General features: G+C 37.6%; 1 protein-coding gene across 2 annotated transcripts in view; it reads left to right on the top strand.

Moving 5' to 3' along the window:
* myot (myotilin) overlaps window positions 1–19661 on the top strand; it is an 85170-nt gene that overhangs the window by 1925 nt on the left and 63584 nt on the right. For both annotated transcript variants that reach the window (XM_087281083.1, XM_087281082.1), the window contains exons 2-5: window positions 963–1016; window positions 1590–1740; window positions 6675–6731; window positions 6827–6968. In XM_087281083.1, the coding sequence (XP_087137209.1) occupies window positions 1009–1016; window positions 1590–1740; window positions 6675–6731; window positions 6827–6968 (358 nt within the window). In that variant the 5' untranslated portion in view covers window positions 963–1008. The remainder of the gene's footprint in view (window positions 1–962; window positions 1017–1589; window positions 1741–6674; window positions 6732–6826; window positions 6969–19661) is intronic.

The following is a 19661-nucleotide window of genomic DNA, read 5'->3' as shown; positions in this document are numbered from 1 at the left end:
CACTGCGGAATGAACTGCCAACTTACCCAGCATATTTTTACACTGTGGATGCCCTTTCAGCTGCAATCCATCACTGGAAAACACCCGTGCACACTTATTTACACACATACACTACCAACGCAATCTTACAAAAAATGTAACTTTTTGATTAAATGGCTAAATCGTATGAATTCGTACAGTCTAATTCGTACAATTTAGTACGATTTGCTCATCACCCAATGACGGTTGGGGTGAGGGGTGGGGTTGGGTGCCACGCCTACTTTTTAAAATCGTACATTTTCGTAGAACTGAACTCGTACGAATTCATATGAATTAGCCACTAAACTGACAAAATGTAAAATACTTTTGTTTCCTTGTGAGATCAGGCTGTACACTACAGACAATTTTAGCTTACCCAATTCACCTATAGCACTTTAACATGCAAACTCCACACAGAAATGCCAACTGAATCAGCGACCTTCTTGCTGTAAGGCGACAGCACTACCCACTGCGCCACCTGCTAAAGTTTTGTTATTGCAAACCTTGCTCAAGTAAAGCAAAAAACATAATAATAAGATTTCTTTATATAGCACCTGGCGGTTCACTCTGCTGTAATGAAGTGAGAAGGACAAAAAAAAAAGCAGAAAAAAATATTTTATTTTTTATTTTAATCCATTTATTTATTTGTGATTGGTGTTCATTTGCTGCTTTATTGCAACTGTAAAGGTCCGTCTTTTAACAGTGTTTTTTCTTTAAATGCTTACAACAGGTTTGTATTAGGCTTTGATTTTTATGCAATGATTATTTTTAGACTATGTGAGACTATGTAAAGAACAGATATATACAATTACAATGAACTGATCATTTCACCAATGTTTTCAATAAATAATGAAAACACTTCTAGAATAATATATTTTAACTCATCTTTATTGTTGTATTTAACTATACTTGCCTTAACATATTTTTCTTTTTTGAATCTTCAGGTGTGTTCTACTGGGCTCATCGACACTTTTTGAAGATACTGGAGAAATGGCACAGTAAGGCACAGACAGGAAATGAAAACAAGCAAACAAACAAAAAACAAAATTACAACACTGACTATTTTGTCTTTTGTGGACTACAACATAAGCTCATGAAAAAGATTAAGACAACTGTACAGGTTACTTTTTTATGCAGTTGTAATGGACTTGCCTAAAGATTTTTTTAGCTTTATAAAAGTAATTTTACATTTACATTTTAAATGACTATTGCTTAAATCTTTATAAGAATTTTTAAATGTTTTGATATTGTTATTATTGCTATTATCATTATTCATTGTAGTCATAAAAAAGCTAAAAAGCTGCAACATATAAAGGAACAGAACAGTTCTGTTACAGAACAAACCTTTTTGGTAATTTCAGAGTGACCAGAACAACATACATGAATTTTGCGCATGGAATGCAAATTTAATAATTTCCTCATTGCACAAGACAATTTGTTATATATTTGATTATAAATTTCGAATGTGTGTGTGTGTGTATTTAAATGTTTATAAATTTGTGAATGTCTTAAAACTATTTTTAGACTAGCTTTGGGATGAGTTGTATTAAGGTATTTTCTAACTCTTTTAGGGTTGAGAAAAAAACATCAACTATGTCCGTAACTGTAACATCATGCTCCTGTGAAACAACCTCCTTGTCTTCAACATCATCTTCCTCTTCTTCAGTGCTTCAGCAAAAACACCCCCATTTAGTACAGCCTCTCTGCATCAGTCCACAATTGGTAAGAACAAAAATACTTGTCAAATTATTGGGAGACTGTACGCAGGTGTAAATAGACAAGCTGTTAAGTAGAAACCAAATTCTTAATAGGGTTGGCCACTGTAATTTGAAAGAGATGAGAACACTTTATAAATGTAGCTGCAAGCAGCAATTGGCGGGGTTCGAGCATTTGACAACCATTATGTCAGTTAGGCAGTTTATCTTTAAGACAACCCAAAATTTAAGGCTGACGAAAACAAATCCATGATAGAATGTAATAACTGGAAAAATAGAATGTGTAAATAAATTAATGAAGTGGTAACCTGGGACTAAAATAGATTTTAAATGCAATAAAAGTTTATACCATGTGAAGATATCAATGATCTTAACTGCAATTTTGGTGACTTTAATTATTAGGAATAAAAAAAACAAAGGTCTAAAAATGCTATAGAACATTAAGTGGCTTTATGCTGCCAGCTAGTGGCTAAAATGGTAGGAGACAATTAAAAGTCTTTGATTTTGGGGGTAAATTGGTTTAAAAGTATGTATATAGTATGTATCTTGTGGTTAAAAATAAATATGCATTTTTGAGACTATTTGTAGATGCATATAAAAACACACCGTTTGTGTGTGTGTGTGTAAACGAGCTTGTAATATTTATCTAAAAAGAAAAATTCAACTTTGATCATAATCATTGATCTAGACACTCCAGACAACACTAGTTTTGTTGAAATTAAGACAAAAAAAAAAAAAAAAACAGGGACTAATTCCAAATTGTAGTTTTTGAATATTATTATAAAATAATTAATGAATAGTTTAAGTGACAGCAAAGCATTCAAAATTAAAGCTGCAAGCAGCGGTGATAGGGACCTCGCACCCGGGCTCACCGCTGCCCAGTGGCCTCAGGATGAAAGAGAAGAACGAAAAAAATATTAATTTAAGCCGATATATATATATAAAAAAACTGAGAAAATCACAGATTCATGCCACTTTTTCACCGCAGGAAGTTAAAATATCTGACTTCCTGTTGGGTTTGAGATTTCGCTCCAAGAGACTTTTTCGTGTGTTTTGTGTGCATGTTGTGTGCTAATTTTCTTATGTGTGAGTGAAATGTAGCTTGCGGGGCACTTCGTTGAATTATTATAGGTGGCGCTGTCCAGTCATTTTGCGAAACTCTTTTCCGAAACCTATAACAAATGTACATTTTCGCCACTACTAGGGGGTGTGCAAAGTTTTGTGAGTTTTCGGGTATGTTTAGACACTCAAAATCACAATCCGCTTGTTTAGTGGTGACGTGTGTATACTGTCTCCGGGTCCAAGCCGCCATTCATCTGCGTGGAGAAATCATTCGTTTATGATCACATTTTATTCCTATCACACATTAAAGTTAATTTTATATAAAATCATAGTGTACACAACAATCTCTGGGCTTGCTGCATAACAAATACCAAAAATTTAGCAATTTATAAAAAATTAATGACTTTCTGGGCATCGGATATTAGGCATGGACATATATACTGCGATCGTGATTTTCGAAAGCATTAAATCGCTTTGTAAACTTTTATTAGTACCATTTCATCTCCCCATTCAGTTGAATAGAGTGCTTGTGTAACGGAGGCCAGCTAGTGAGTGCTGTGCAGGTACACCTCACTCCTCTGACCTCTAAATGTGCTCTAGCAATAGATGCTAGAGGCCATGGTCTTTAGCCTCCTTGTTAGAGCAACCGACTCCCATGCGGAAGGTCGCCGGTTCGATCCCAGCTTGGAGCGGGTTGGGCGGTGTAGGACCGGCGGGGTTACACTTGGACCCGGAAGTCGCTTCGCGTGACGTCACACTTAACAAGCGGATTCATTCCGGAATGGAATAATAATAAGAAGAAATGGAGCAATTCCAATAGGGCCTTAGGTGCTTGGTCCATAATGAGCAGGCCTATCATAGGATATGTAGATCAGATGTATTTGTGAAAAGCTGTGTAAATTAATCACATATTTTGCTAATTTCTGGTCATATAGCAATGAAAATCTGTGTGTGAGATCTTTTCTACTTTTATAGTGCCCCCTATTGACATATCTCCACAAAACTTTGCATGCTTGTTTACAATCACATCTCAGATGTGCACACCTGATTTTGTGAAATTTTGAGAATTCCTCGTGTTTACAGACATGTAGGTCTATGTAGAAAAATCTTTTTGTAAATAACGCTCTTATAGCTATCTAAAGTTAAAAGTTAAACTATTTTTGAGAAGTATTGATCTAGGCAGTCCAGAGATTCATGCAACACTGGTTTTATAATGAATGGTCAAAAATAATTAAATAAATAAATAAAAAATGGGCTATTATGCAAAAGTAGGTTTTTCACATATTGATGAATGTTTTATGAACAGTTTAACTGACAGCAGTGATATTGCTATCAAAGTGTTTAGTATAAGCAGGCCTATTATACAATATGTATTATTTTGCCTGTGTGAAACATTGTTTAATACACAATCAATTACACACTAAAAACATGCCAAATCACCCCCTAGTGGCCGTTTCGTTTAAAATTTCTACAGACCTCTAAGACCATGGGTCGAACATGCTCATTGAGTTTTATTCCAATCACCCATCATTAATCTTGTTTTATGGGTTCTCAAATTTAAAAGGCTATTGGTGGGCATGATGTAATGCCTTCTTGGACAAAGACACGACATTTCAAATTTCAAGTGATCGGAGAGACAGTTGCTAGGTTAGTGGAATTTTTTTATTTTTTAATGCCACCACGTGGCGAAAGTTTGCGAGTTTGTTATTGTGACCTCAAATTGGCCTGTGTACTAAGTGTAGTGAAGATATGTCATTCTGTTCAAAAGTTATAGCTACAATTACCTTTTTAACAAAAATTAGCTGATCAAATTTTAACTTTTTATCAATAATTATTGATATTTAGTGTCCATAGATTATGTGTAAACTGGTTTGGTTCCGAAAGGGCTCAGGACTAGGACTAGGACTCGGACTAGGATTAGTTCACAAGAGTAGGTTTCGGATATACAACCTCAAATCAGGAAAAGGTGAGACAGTAAAGAAAATGCAAATAAAAAAGAAAGTAGTGATTTCATTGCAGACAATATGAACACAATTTTTGTGTGTTTTTTCTGGTCAACTTAAATTGATTTGTAAATGTACATCCTTCCCTGCAACACATTCCAAATATAGTTGGGATGGCAGCAATTTAGGTCTAGTTATCGGGTAAATTGATTAAGTAATTATGTTACCTTTAGGAGCATAGGATCACCGTTTTGGCAACAAATATGTGGGAAAATGATTTTAAAACAATGTGCCTCAATGAAGGATAGAAAAGCATTTTGTTATTTTATCTTCTACAGTGCATAACATATTAAAAGATTTAAGAAATTTTGCAGAATTACAGTGCGAAAAGGACAAGGGTACAAGCCTAAGCTGAACAACCATGAACTCCGATCTCTCAGGTGGCTCTGCATCAAGAATAGTCATTCATCTTTAATCGATATCACCACATGGGGTCAGGACTACTTTGGCAATCCTTTGTCAAATACCACAATACATAATTGAATCCGCAAATGCCACTTAAAACTGTAATGTGCCAAAAGAAAATCCTATAGTGTCCAGAAGTGCCATTGACTTTTCTGGGCTCAAGGAATCTGGGATGAACCATCACACAGTGGAAACATGGACTGTGGTCAGATGAATCACCATTTCAGGTTATATTTGGGACTCTGTGTGCTTCCGACCAAAAAAGAAAAGGATCATATAGGATCACTAGATTTTTACAAGCAACAAGGCCAAAAGCCAGGGTCATGGTATGGGGCTTTGTCAGTGCCCTGGGCAAAGGTAACATGCACTTCTGTGATGGTACAATTAATGCTGAAAAGTACATAGAAATTCTGAAGCACAATATGCTGCCTCTTTTCCAAGGACGGTCATGCATATTTCAACAAGACAATGCAAAACCACATTCAGCACACATTAAAAAGGCCTGCTTGCAGAGGAAGAAGATACAGGTACTTGACTTGCCTGCCTGCAGTCCCAACCTGTCTTCAACAGAGAATGTGTGGTACATTTTGATGCGCTAAATGCGGCAACGAAAACTCATACTGTTGCCCACCTTAAGACTTATTTGCAGCAAGAATGGGACAAAATTACACATGAAACACTTCATCACTTGATGTCTTCAGTTACTAAGTATCTTTTAAGTGTTGTGAAAAGGAAGGGCAACATTACAAAGTGATAAATCCTTTACTGTTCCAACTTTGTTTAAAATGTGTTGCAAGAACCAAAATTGTAATACGTGTTTAATTTGAAAAACAACAACAATAAAAGTCATGAGGAACACATTAAGTAAACTTTTGTTATATTGTCTGCAATGAAATACAAGTCAAAGTAAATTTAGAAATCACTACCTTGTATTTATTAGCGTTTTCCATACTGTCAACCTTTTTCTGATTTCGTATTAGTCCTATTCTGTCAGCATTGCATTTATATGATGTATTAATGCATGTCCAACACACTTATAGTGTAATTTTGCACATTTGTAAGGTTACCAAAATACATTTGAAGTGGACATTGAATGTTATGTTTTTTTCAAAAAATATTGTAGATTCTTAAGTTCTACTTAAGTAAACTTGGAATAGTTCCACTTTTGGTTGTCATGCAAAGCTATTTAAGGGCCTTCAGAAGATATAAAAGAAAAACAGAAAATATGTTCCAATTTTTCTTTTTTAGTCTTCAAAGATTTTACTTTTGTTTCAAACTATAAAACACATTGTATTCACCATATACATTTTATAATATCAAATTATCTATTTGATTTATGCAAAATACTCAGTATTGTCATAGTGAAGATTATGTTTCTGAATGTGAATTGTTTTAAAATGTTGGCATGTTTTAAAACAACTACTTATAGCTTAAATACACATTGACAGTTTGAGTTTTTGTCACTGTTCAGGTTCAGAACAATAACCAGGGTTCAGGAAATGTGGGAGTTTCTCCAACATATGTCAAGGTAATGAAAGATTTAATAAAATATTTTAACAAAATTGTATCAACATTGAGTTGTGATGTTGTATTCCATGCCATTATGTGTTTCTATCCTCAAAGTGTCTCCATGATGTCAGCACATTGAAGGGTCAGTTAGTGGTTCTGGAGTGCAGGGTCAGAGGAACTCCTCCACTGCAGATCTCCTGGTATAGAGAAGACAAGCAAATCATTGACTCTGCAGACTTACGCATTCTTAGAAAAAGTAAGTAAAATTTATAGCACCCAAATCACCCTAATTGTAATATGTGGTTCCTTTTTAAGGGAATGTGTGCTGCATTAAAGCACTATTGGAAATCTCTTTAAAATCTGGAAGACATTAAGACAGCTCAGTCCAAACACAGTCCTTTAGCAAGCAATCTGCATACATTGTCCGTTGCTTTAGCATTGTTTGTCTAAGAAGGGAAATGACGTCTTTTAGAAAGTTTGTACCTCACTGTCTGCCCTATATTATGAATAGGGACACATGTCCATTTTGTGTGGACTGTTGGAAGTTACTTTTGCTTGCTCAGCTCTTGAGCCAGCTTATTGTGAGCGCTGCACTTGTCTCATAGGGCCAGTGCTTTTGCCTGGCTCATTTTAAAACTGGCAGCCAGGCATGCATTCCTCATTGATTGGGCGTTGCTCATGTTTTCTTTCACCCCACTAGTGGGTGTATACGGTATTTATGCTCTCCTAGCAATAGCCTGGGGGGTAGAAAAAGATCAAACAAACTTTTTGACTGCCATGGTTGTGAGAACGGGTGTATATTTATTTTGATGTTTACTCTTTTAATTTTGACAAAATGGAGAATAAATGGACTGGAATATTCAACTTTATTTGCAAAAGGTATGGATATTTTACTTTATTATCGACCCAATCAAGGAACAAATGCATCAGAACCAACGACCAAAATATGAACATCTACACTGGGGTTTGCATTAGGATCTCACAGAGGAATTGGGGACAAAATGCAGCTCCTTCTCTTTCTTCACCTGCAGCTCTTCTTCTTGGGCTTCAGAAGCTGGATCTATAGATTCTTCCACCTTGAGAGAGCCAGGTGCTTCAACTTTCAGTATGTGAGAAGCTAGAAGTACTGAGCACCTTGGAAAATATCTTACAAAGACAAAGTGAACACAGCTCACTACTCAAACAAATACATTTGCAGGTTGATGAGGAGCTCATTATTGTTTTTTTTATCCCACTCACCGGCCATATTAAACATTGACTGGCCAATTAAAATGCAGGAAGCGCACCCACAAAGATGGTTAGATAAACAATCAAGCAGCGGCATGCTTGTTCAATGCACAATGTATGTTTTACAGACATCCAAAGCTGGCCTATTAAGACAGTTGGATAAGGGTGGGAGAGCAGTTAAAGAGCTGTGCCAGGCCAGAGATCTGCCTCTCTGAGGTGCCCAGGAAAAACCCAGATGTGTGGGTCTTCTGAACCCACTGGGTAGCCTTCATTTCAGTTCCTCAGTGTTCACTTTATATTTGTCTACTGATCCTGTTATTATACTAGTGTTGTACAAAAAAATAATGATTTAAGTCTTTATCCAAGGTCACTGCACCAAGTTGTTGGGGGAAAAAATGAAAACCCAGTCCTGGGGCCTCATGTATCAACGCTGCGTACGCACAAAAACTTTGCGTACACCAGGTTTCACGCTCAGAATCGCTCATGTTTGGATTTATTAACGATGAACTGAACGTGGGAATGTGGGAGCGCAGCTCCACGCCAGCTTCTTGGCTGGCATACGCACATTTTTTGTGCGTGTCTGTTTTATTTCCATTGGCGACTTCTAGAGGCATTTGTGTTAAATTGCTCTCTACAAATTGTCTGAGTCTTGCAATGGCAGCTGTATGAGACGGGTTCATCTAGCAGGTATTTAAGGTTTCCATACCATATAGTTGACCAGCTAAACATTAAAATACAATTTGCAGCGGTCGCCTGTTTTCCCAATGTAATCTGAGCTATCTACTGCACACATATTGCTATAAAGACACTATCTGAAGATGAATTTGCATGCGTGAATCAGAAACATTTCCATTCAATAAATGTCCAAATAAAATATGATGCACAAACTTATTAATAATTCCTCCTTGTCTTTCTCGTGATAAATAGTTGGCAAAATGTATATATGGATATGTAGCGGGGGGAAAAAAGAAGAAAGAGTTCATCAGACGCTGGATTCGAACCGAGTTCATGCTCGAATGTGTCAAAACAAGTTGACGTGTTTTACGAGCTGCGCCACTGAGACTAAGGGTGTTGCAACATTTTACACCTATAAATCACACTATTTCAGTGCGATGTTCAGACCCAACTGTGTTAACCACATCAGCTAAACTCTCCCACTCTACTTTTTCTTTTGTTGTTAATTCTGGAGAACAAACTTGCAAATAACATCGCTTTTCTCCGGTCTAACTCCGAAAGGAGCACCTCCAATTCACATTCTGTTCAAAGTTTCTCTTTTTGCTTGCTTTTGTCATTGCTTTTTCGTTAGGGTTTTTGCCAAAGTAGAGTCATTAGCATATTCATACGGGGGAGGAGGCAGGGAGGGGTTTTGTGCTCGTGCATGTTTCGCTCAGTTTCACGTTCATTCGGATGTACAAAAGAATATGCGTGAGATTCGGCGTATGCAGTGTTTCATACATCTGAATTTTTTTCTGCGTACGCACATTTACAGCTTTGTGCGTACGCAATGTTTAGTAAGATTTCCACGCAAGTCTTCGTACATGAGGCCCCAGGAGACTCATTTCAAGCAGAATTTCTTTTTTGAGACTGTTTGGTTAGTCTGCAGACAAATATCATCTTCAAGAAGTCCAGAAGTCTGCAAAAGGCTACTGGAGTCTCTTACAGTGATAAGAGTAGTCTGTAAGTTTAACGAGTCTGAAACAAGTATGAACGTAGTCAGCAGATAAATGGCATTTCCCAGCTCTGATCTCATCAACATGACAGTGCTCATTCAGATGTATAGATATTACTTAATTTAAGACTTTGCCCCATAGCTCAGTCATCGACCACACAGGTTTATCAACAAAAAGAGTTTCTTTGGACTGAAAGAATCAGCCAAAGGCAATGGTACAGTCGATGGGACCCTGCCTTTAGCATATGCATCACTTTGGGATCTGCCAGTGTTCAGGAAGGCAAAAGGTTTACTGTAACTCACACACTTGGGCTGCTACAGTTTTAAATGAAATGACATGAATAAAAACCAAAGAATATAACTTTTCAGCTATATATATATATATATATATATATATATATATATATATATATATATATATATATATATATATATATATATATACAGTGTTGGAGAGAGTTACTTTTGAAAATAGTTTATTACAATATTGAGTTACTCTCCAAAAATATTTGGAGAACTTTCTGAGCCCAGAGGTATACATGCTGTTTATACAGGTTAATAAGTAAGTAAGTAATGTGTTTGATACTTTTAAATGTTCTGTCTTATTAGTTAAGTATATTCACTGTCCATTAAGATGAAGTATGCAATAAAGCCTGAGTACTTGGATGAAAAAAATATATTAAGGCAAAAACTGATTTTAAACCTTTAAAAAGCCCATATTATACATGAAATAGGGTCATATCCTGGTTGTAAGGGTCTCCAACAACAGTCTAATATGCATGCAAGGTCAAAAAATACTTTCATGGTCTTATAATCTGCATTTATTTTTAGCTAATTATCCCAGCGACTCCTGTATGAATCGTCCAGTGATTCATTTGTTCCCAAACCCCTCCTTAGCGCGGAGCTAATCTGCGCTGATTGGACCGATGACAGTCTGTCGCGATTGGTCGACTGCCTTCAGTCAGAGAGGGAAATGGCCAATAGCTAATCAGCAATTTAAAAAGTAATCACAGTTCATACACGCTTGATAGTGTAGACGTGGATTTTAGCTGCCACACTATGGCGAGTGGATAGTGCCACGGATAACCGAACGAAGGAGACAGTCGTGTACTCGCCATACCACACACACACAAAAACACACACACACCTCCGAATGACAACGCTCCCGCTTCCACCCGCACCCGCCAGGTTTTAGCCTGAGAACCCGCTCCGTTTTCTGCCCGCCGCGCCCGGTCCCGCTAGAGCGGAGAACACAACCAAAAATCACCCAGTATACAGTCCAGACAGCCAAGCTGTCTGTATAAACACACACACACAGCACAAAGCGCACAAAGCTCGTTCGTTCGTTCGCTCTCTCTCTCTCTCTCTCTCTCTCTCTCTCTCTCTCTCTCACTCACTCTCACTCACTCTCTCGCTCTCTCTCATACGCGCGCGTGCGCACTAACACACACACAAGCACCACGCAGACTCTCTCTTTCTAATTCGCATAACAATATCCGTGATATTGCTGTCCCCGCGCCAGATTTCTGCGGCGCGGGAATAAATTTCCGAATAAATCGCGGGAGCAGAACTCTAGCACGGAGCTCCATAAACAAACAGCACGCGTCGCGTTTTTAACGTGACTTTGCACGCGATAAGATAAAATATCCAGTTAACCTGATACAGTACACGCGGTTACAAGTAACAAATCACAACTAAATACATTTGCAAGCTAGAGTAAACGAGGCAACAACTTTAACCGCACGTACTTACACTTGAGAAATGGAAGAAACCCATCCTGGCGTCCATCAGTTACTCTTTACTGATCCTTCCTTTAACAAACTCAGATGAAGTATTCTTTGTAGCATGTAGCTTCCAGAAGTTTCCAACTGCTTGGTTATAATGCTGATGTTTCATCTTTGGGTAGAGACTCAATATAATGTCCATCTGCAGTGTGACTTCAATCGACCGGCATGTTTGTGTGCGTGTGTTTGTGGGTGTGCGTGTGTTTGTGGGTGTGTGTGTGTGTCTGGGTTTCTGCGTCAGAGGGCGGGGCCTCAGGTTTGAAATCTCCCGGGTTTGCGCGTGCACGTGAATAACTTGGTTTCGTTCGTACGTCATGGCGAAACACCTAATGAGTCGGTATCAAGGCGACTCGTTTGAAGCACTATGAGTCGACTCTTTTATAGATGAATCAACCGTTTTAAACACTGTATTCTTACAGATTTAAGCCTTAGCTGGATACTTCACTTCACTTAGAGCTGTGTTACACACTACATGGAGGGGAATTTTCAAAAACCCATAATATGGGCTCTTTAAAATGTTTACTAACAAAATAAATGAACAGTAAGTCGATAAAAAACATTCCCAAATCAAAATAAATCTTTGGGCTTTTTACATTGATTAAATTTCTTAACGTGGTCTCAACAAATGTGTAAATAATTTCCCAAAAGAGAAAAAAAATCTAACTTTATTACAAAACATAGTCGATTCTACGGTAACGTTAGACAGTGGCTGCATCTCCTCAACAATAAAAGCAATAACCTTTTTTTAGTTTAGTGGAATGAATTGTTTTACCTGAAGAACGTGAACTGATCTCAATCATAGCTGAAGGTGGGGAGCGGGTGTAGTGCTGTTTTTTCATTGTTGTGTTTCTTGCAGTTGTCAAGAGTTATACTTACACATAATCTACACTTAACAATTATCTACTTCTTTTCTTTGAGGAATTCAAAATAACAAGAATCCATTGCAAAAATGTAAGTCTCTGGCCTGCCATGTTTTCTGAATGTTGTGATGACAGGCGATTTGTGAATGAATCGTTTGTTTTAATCGGATCATACCGGATACCCCCTAACTCAAAAATAAACCCATATCAGTTAGTAGAACAGTTAGTCAGTTAGCAGATTCAGTTTGTAGAGCAGTACACTCACTTATCTGCTGTGGAAAAAGAGACCTGATGATATGTTGGTCACTGTTCATTTGAAACTAGATTATATAAATGTATATTTTCAAAGTTCCCCCTCTAAAAGTTATAAAAACTCTAACAAAATCTAAATTTAAAACCTTCATAAATTCATTCAGTTGCTTCCATTTGATAACATAAGCCTCATCTTTTAGTAATGTAACTTGAATTAGTTACAGACACATTTAACTTAATTCATCATTTTCAATATCTACGTAGATGTAAATGTCTATTTCAAAATTGTTCATGTTTATGACAATCAATGGCACTCTCATAAATCCTATTTAATGACACAAAAAATCATGTCGTCAAACTGTATATGTCTGAAAGTCCATGGCTTGTGTGCAGTCTTTTGTAGTTGCTGTTTCCTGGTGATTCCTCTTCAGAGCAGAGTCGATCTGATAACTTCCTTTCATTCATGTATCTCTGTAGTGATGCTCTGGAACAGGCATATATTGGTGCATATATTGGCTATAATTTAACTCGTTCAACAGTAGCCCTACCCTGGACAGCTACAAGCTGTCTGGTTTGACTGAAGTGCAGTTATTTCCTTGTTGTTCAAAGAGTCTGCAAGTTTGTGTTTCATGGATATAGGATAGGATTGTGGACATCGATGATGTTAAGCGTGTTTTTATTCGATACGCAGCAGTGCATGTAGCTGTTGGTAAAGTTCTCTCCCGGATTAAAGCGAGTTTTTGTGCTACCAAATACAGCGCTGCATGCAATAAACTCACATTCAGTCAGGCGAAAGAAAGGTATCATAGAATGTCAATCAAATTAATCAAGCTCTAGCCACGAATAAAATAATAGGCTATTTTAATATTTTAAGATTTTTGACGAACGGTTAGTAATTTTTATTACACATAGTAATTTTTTTATTACACTGGCAAAATATATTTTTCCTAAGACATTTATGATTTGATGTCTTTTCTGTGTTACATTAATAGCAACATAAATGCATAAATTTTGACTTCATCTTTGACATCACCGTCTCTTTCTCACAAAACTAACCAGTCTAGATTATTTCTGAGAGTGGTGGTAAATCAGGTTATATTTAGAAATGGCAGTGCTTTTCTGTATTTAGCTGCAAGGCCATCTGACTAGATGCAGACTAGGGGTCCCTTATCAGTTAGCACACTGTCAGAATTATCAGCTATTCCACTTTAAGTTATGGCTGACTGTCAAAATCTCTCAGTAAATTCACTCACAGATTCATCTTTCTTTTGCACACAATAAGTCACCTTTGACCAGTCAATCTTTGGGCCAATAATGTTTTTTAGAATTTCTCTCAAATCATGTTTACAGGCGTTACGTCATAATTCAGTCACAGCTGACTCAATGATTTGAGATATTAGCTGGGTGACTTCTGTTAACAACATGTCATAAAGATGCATTTTGCTGAATAATGCTCTGTTAAACTCAGAGAAATTTTGTGCCTGCTGAAGGTAAACTTTGAGACAGCCTGTGTATATATTTAGGGCCTAGCGTTCTAGGAACCGTTTGTATTTGAACAGCAGAATTGTTGTTATAAAAACTCTGTTCTCTCAATTTCCTAGATCTTCTCCTAGCACCACAAACCTCCTCTGAACCTACAGGCACATTGTTTACTCAATGGAAATGTCAGGATAATGTTTATCAGTGTTTATCAGTTTTTATCAGTCAATCTTACTAGTTCAATGTCAGTTTTTGATTTCTTGAGGTTCAGTTGTTTTGACAATGAGGTTATTTTAGCACGGAGTTCTGATTTAGCCTGAGCTTGTTGTTTAGCTCAAGATAAAGTGAATTCTCTGTTACAGTAGATAATTCTGCTCACATTATTATTGTGAACGCATTCTTCTAATGTACAAACATTATCTGGGTCACTGCTAAATTTCTTTGTCAAAATTTGTCTGACTGACTGTTATTACTGAGTCCACGTGCTGGCCTAGCAGTGATTTGAAATCCTAATATGACCATAAAATATTCACTAAAGCACATTTGTCAGTTGTGAGGATCAGTCTAGTATTCCTTCTGAACATTCTATGAGTTTGTTATCACAAAGTTAAAAAAAATAAAACTTTAATGATGAAAGTGTAGTAATTTATTCTCTGCCAAAACAAATGGTAACAATATAAGCATATATTGCTAAAACTCCCTGCCTGAATAAGGGAAAACAAAAAATAATACACTGAAAACCCTAATAAGTCGACTGAGCTAAATTAATTGAGTAAACTCGTTGCCTCAATTTAATTAAGTAATGGTGTCTCCCAAAACTTGAATATTTAAGTTTATTTAACTTGCCGGTTTTGTAGATTATACTTAAATTGTTCAGTTCATTAAACTTAGTACTTATTTAATGTACTTTAATGTTCACTTGGTAATAATTTCAAGTGTACTTACATATTTAAGTATTTTGACTGCAAGCTTTGTGCACACTGAACTGAAATAACACAATTAACAGTACATTTAATCTTTTGAGTTTTTATTGACTAAATGTCACACTATTAATGAAAATACAGTAAACAATATGCTGTAATGCAAATGGATTATAGCCACACTTTGGAGGTGACTATGAAAAAAATTACTTGTGCAGTACATTAATTGTAAAACTCTATGCACATATATACTTCTCTCAAGTATAAAGTAACTATGGTAATGTACACAACTATTACAAAGGTGTTGGCCAATGATTTTGGGTAATTCAGGTCTAGTGCATAAATCAGACTAATGAGAAGACAGATTGCCTGTGGGAGGTCCTGCATTTTGTCCATCACCACTTGGCCTTCAAGGATGATTCCAATCGAAGAAGTCAAATGCAAGGAGTTGAAGGGCTGAAGATCAGTGTTCTCCAAAAGGATCCCCACTGGCACATCAAGGATAGTGTTGCGATTATCAGACACCTAGTGAAAAAACATGTATAAATATAGTATTGTGATCAGAAATCAAAGGTTTATCATCAGTGCTTGTTTATCAGAATGGCCACAAAGTTTATAAAAAGCCAACATGAATATTTTCTGACATAATGTATATTTTCTTACACAAACAAATTGATTCACTTGACAAACCCCTTGGAGCCTTGTGGATCAGTTTTATGATGTATGGATAGAATTTTTTAGATCAAAATCTCATCCCCCATTGACACATTTAAAAGCTTGGAAGAACCAGGATACATTTTCTTATAATTGATTGGATGGCTTGAAGTTCAGTTTACCATGGGGTGATAATTTTTGGGTGAACTATCTCTTTTAAGAACAGATTTGATTACTAAACATGACTTGAAGAAAGAAGAGTCATCATCTCCGAGCATGTTAGGCAGTCCTCGAAGAACAAGGGTTCGGACCTCAGTTGGCTGGGCTGACTTTAAAGGAAAACTTTAAATTCTGTTAATGCCAGAAAAACTCATCTATCTTAAAGGGCCATGAAACCCCCTCGTTTCAGCAGGGTGTTTTCACACCTCTACTTTGGAAAAAGTCAGAAAAGTGGGCGTGTCCAGCTCTGTTTAGGGGGGAGTGTCGGAGTAAGAAGAGAGGCTTGGTGTGGTAGTGTCTATTTGGGCGCGCTGAATTTCAGAGTCAAAACACACAACCACAGCGGACAATGTGACTGTGTTTACATGGATATCTGTAAATATCTATAACAAAAAACATGAAACACTGGATACTTGTAACTCTGAAACACTTAGCACAAGATATAACGTTTAGGCATCACCACCATCCTGCCTTTTACAGTGTCACATGATAGAGGGAAAACCTCACTGAGCACTGACATCTGAATCACACAGAGGGACGTAACATGGCTGCTGCAAAGTTCAAATGACCGAATATGCTCAATGTACCAAGCTGTCATTTCTTTACAGACAAACAGAATCTCAGAGTTCACTGCTACAATCTGTGATATCATCTTGAATTCTGGGAGACCAGAGCATGATCCTGTCACGGTCGGTGAGGGGAAAAAAGGAGTGAAGACCAAATTGCAGAAAAATGTAGGATTATTTATTATAAACTACAAATAAAAATAAAAGGCAAAACAAAACTACCCCGAAGGGGAAAACATGAATAAAAAGGCAAAAACAAACTTGACAGGACTGGAGACAACAAGACAGAGTAATATCAACGACGAACTGGCAAAGGACTGAAAACATGAGGGGGATTATAAAGCAAAAAGTAAATTGACACAGGTGAACATGACAAACTAATAATGAGTAAACAAGGAGGGTGGGACTAGACAATAGACGGGAGAGCGCATGACACAGAGAGACAATACAAGCCATGCGCTCACATAACACAACACTGAAGCACACGACAAAAGCACGTGACCACAATGTAAACACCGAGCCACGTGCTTTGACAAAAGACGCAAGACACGAGCACACGATGAATGAAAACACTCACCGTGCGCTCACACACGCAGCGTGCATGCTTCATCCCAGCGCCGACCAAAACCGAAACCAACAAGACTGAGACGCTGGGAATGAAACACAACGCTGCTGACAGACGAAAACACAAACACGAGTACAAGAGCGCACGCGTCTGAGGGACGCAGAGCGCGTGCGCGGCCGCATCAAGCAGGAGCGCCCACACTCTGCGTACACCCACGACGGCGCGCGCGCACACAGAGACAGAAACAGGACCAGACATGGGTAGTGTCCGAGCTCTGCCACCAAAGCAAGAATTTACAAGACCAGAGTGGCAGAACCCTGACAGATCCAGCAGAGAAGACCATATTTGCACGGTATTCAATTCCATCAGCTGTCACAGAGGAAGCAATCAGCACTGTCTTTAGCTGTGGATTAATCTGATGAAACACCTGCTGAATATGATCAGGAAATGATGTAACCAATGCAGTCTTGACTTTGTCCAATTCAATAGGAGGTCTAAAAAATGAGCTAGAATCCAGATAGTATGCCATCATTCTCTGATGTTGGACAGCCAGTGTGAGGGCAACATTTTTAAAGTTTTGAGATTCCCGAATTTCTTTTTTAAAGAATTTGTGCTTTCCCTCAAAACGCATTGTCCAAACATCAGAGAGTGGGCCAAAGGCCTTAATCAGCTGGGGGTAATGTTCAACAAAATGATGCTTTGGCTTCAGTCTAAAACCAGGGAAAGTTGATTGTAGCAGTTCTCTGTGCTGTTATTTTGCTTCTCAAGAAATCAATGGACTCCTCTGTATGTTTCGATGCCACAGCCAATTCAAATTCAATGTCTTTAAGAAGCATTAAAATTTCCCATGAAGTATCTCCTTCTGGGACATCATCTTCAATTAAAAAAGGAAGAAGTCTAAGCAAGGTCCAGTTTTTTATGGCCATTGCCACCAATTGTTCATTTCGTGGCAAAAGCCTTTGGAATTTGCTGAGGTCTGTTAGTTTTGTCAAAGAAAGTGTAGGCAAAGTTCTTCATTGCATTGTTCACTGACTCGAGAGAGAGATATTTCTTTTAAATCATCTCGGAAAGGCAGAGACAAAGTTCAACTGGCACAATGCCCGCTAGCAGGTCATGTAAAATGTCTGGTGGGTAGCCAGTGACAGCATGAAAATGTTGCAGTGCATCAGTAAGTGGACAGCTTCCTTTTACTCCTTACAACTTGCTCAAAGAAGGATCCTTTTTTACCTCCTTAACATGCCTGTCATGAGTGTCTTTAGTGAGAGTTTTAATGTTGCTAGAACCTACTTCTGTGTGCTGAATCTCAGTTCCTGTTTCCATGCAAAAACGACAGAATCTCTCCACAGTAAAACCCTCAAGGAATCCTGCCATAAAATGAGAACCAAGGTTATCAGCCGAAACATATAGGACAGTCCCTTTTACAGTTGCTCCCCACTGATCAATGAATAAACCAGTCTGCTCCAAATTAACAAGGTCTTTAACAAGTGGTTTCATGACTTTTTCATAACCACACGCCTTTACTGTACTAGAATTACAGAGAAGACCAAGTTGGATGGATCGTAACATTGACCTGTGTTTTACAGGTATGTTTGCCAACACCCAGTAAACTGCACAAATTTTGTGTTTACCTCTGGATGTCCCTAATGGATTGGCTACCTCGAAGTCATCAACATATAATCCTAGAGCTATTCGAAATTTTTCACTGTTGAGAAGACTATTATCTTTGAAGTAGTGACCATCATTGTAAGAACTGTACATACTGTGTTCAGATTCTGGCACTGAAAGTGCTTTGTCCAAAATGTCTGGGTTGTTTAACATTTTCTGTAGCATAGGTAAGATTGGTACATATATAACAGGTTTTGTTTCCCTATCAATCATGTATTCCACTGGCATAACCAAAGGAAACTCAGCTAAAACATAGGACTGTTGACAAGCATCCTCCAGAATCACAGCATTTGGAAAAAACATTGCATTCTGAAACAGCATTTACTACCTCTGCAATAAGGGACTCATCAGCATTTGGAAGACACCTCTTTAGGACACCTTAAAGTTTTGTTTAACAGTGACAGAGATAATGCTTGGATCTGATTCAATTGCTGTATGATTTCTTGAGTCGAACTTGCCGGAATATGAAGAATGCTTTGCATCTTTAAAAAAAGCCCAGCCAAATTGTGTTCCAACTGATTTGCTAAATCAAAATGCGCTACATCAGAAGAATCAGCCGATTTACCTTCATTATTCTCTATTTCAATCTCATCAAAAGAAATCTGTTCTTGTCCTTCATTCTCATTACTTTTTCCAGAAACTATTTCTAAAGAAAAAATAGCATGTTAAGCTTAACTTCCCTACTTAAAAAGGTATAAACCTTTCTTCTTGATTAAACAGAGGATAGCTTTTGCTGTTAAACAAACGCTGCAGCTGTTTGTTAACTCTTCTCTGACGGAGCAGAGGATAACCGAATACTGTATATATAGACTGGTCTGTATGGTTCTTTTGATAGAGTGAGACTCACCAAATCGAGGTTGAGCTGAAAAGATTCAGTCTGAAGTGAAGTCTGATCTTTACATTCTGGTAGACTCGACTTCCAGCAGGGTTGAAGTCAACAAATTGTTGAGAAATTGTGACATCTGTTGGTTGACTTCAAATTGCTGTTGAGCTGAAAAGATTCCATATGGAGTGAAGTCTGACATTCCATGAGATTGAAGTTTCAATTTGAATTCAAGTGGATTTCAGTGTATCTGGGTTGCTGCATAA

This window comes from Danio rerio, chromosome 14 (assembly GCF_052040795.2).
Source record: "Danio rerio strain M-AB ecotype USA chromosome 14, GRCz13ab, whole genome shotgun sequence".
Taxonomy (NCBI): domain Eukaryota; kingdom Metazoa; phylum Chordata; class Actinopteri; order Cypriniformes; family Danionidae; genus Danio; species Danio rerio.
The sequence above is the reverse complement of the archived record's forward strand: the minus strand, read 5'-3'. Positions and strand labels throughout refer to the sequence as shown.